Below are 1,220 nucleotides of genomic sequence, written 5' to 3' on the forward strand. Positions count from 1 at the left end.
TAAGAGAGAAGAAGGAAAAATAGGAGAAATTATAGAGTGATTAGGATGTGTAAAACATCCTTCGATACTAGATTAATAATATATTGTTTGACTTTTTTTTAAATGTTAAAGATTTAATTTAATAAAAATTTACAGATATTCGATTATGTCTAATATCGGTTGTTATAATAAAAATAATTATTGACCAAAGAAACTAATTTTTTAGAATTTTAAAGCTATAAATTCCTTTTATTGAATAATTTATTAAATAAAAACACAATCCCAATTACAAAATTACACGTCACCTGAATATACATTATATAAGAACTGCACCCCATCTCTCTCTATCAGTGTCTCACCCCCCCCCCCCCCCTCTCTTTCCCCTTTTCTCTCATTTGTTCTTGTTCAACCATGTGTCCGTCGGTGAACAGAGTTAATTATCAAGTAGGAGACTTAGTCGAAGTTTGCAGCAAAGATGAAGGGTTTTGGGGCTCGTACTTCGAGGCCAAGATTGTTGCATGCCTTGAGAATGGGAAATATGTGGTTCATTACAAGGACCTTCTTGAGGATGACAAATCTGGACCTCTCGAGGAGACACTTTTATCAAAGGACCTTCGTCCAATGCCGCCATGTGTCCAAAATCCTCCTGAGTTTCAACTCAACCAAAAAGTTGATGTTTTCTGCAAAGATGGATGGTGGTTAGGGAAAATCATTGGCAAGAAGGAATTCAGCAAAAAGAAGTATAAAATTAGTGTGTACTTTCCCACTATCCCTCGAAAGAGGTTATGTTGTTGTGATCAGATCCGAGTTCATCATGAGTTGTCTGGAGGAGAATGGATCACAAAACCTTAATTCATATTATCAACATGCTCATTTATCAAGGCTATTTATTTTTGTCGCTTTATAATATTAATATGGAATAATGACATGTATATGGATCTATAAGATCGATTACATGATATTTACAATTCGTAGAAATTGGGATTTGTTTTATGTATTTTCAATAAGTAATTGGTAATGTTTAATTATCTTTATTTTGCTGCTTTTGTGTTTTCTTTTCCTGTTTATTTATGTGCGCATCTCTCATTTCTGTGCATTTCTCTCTTATTCTTTCGATGTGGATATGGTATAATATTGTCAATTGATCAATATCAGTAGTGTGTTACAAGGAATTAAATCCTCCCGATTTGTCTATCTTGTCAATTTCTTGCAACAATATAACCCAATTCTTAGATTAATCT

General features: G+C 33.1%; 1 protein-coding gene across 1 annotated transcript; it reads left to right on the plus strand.

Moving 5' to 3' along the window:
• Window positions 1–390: 390 nt before the first annotated feature.
• On the plus strand, window positions 391–831 carry LOC146903067 (protein AGENET DOMAIN (AGD)-CONTAINING P1-like). The gene has a single exon (XM_085736073.1). It carries the CDS (start codon window positions 391–393, stop codon window positions 829–831), a length of 441 nt encoding a protein of 146 aa, XP_085592199.1.
• Window positions 832–1,220: the final 389 nt, after the last annotated feature.

The sequence above is a fragment of the Medicago sativa genome, chromosome 8, assembly GCF_051527215.1.
Source record: "Medicago sativa cultivar Bolivia chromosome 8, Bolivia_mono, whole genome shotgun sequence".
NCBI lineage: Eukaryota > Viridiplantae > Streptophyta > Magnoliopsida > Fabales > Fabaceae > Medicago > Medicago sativa.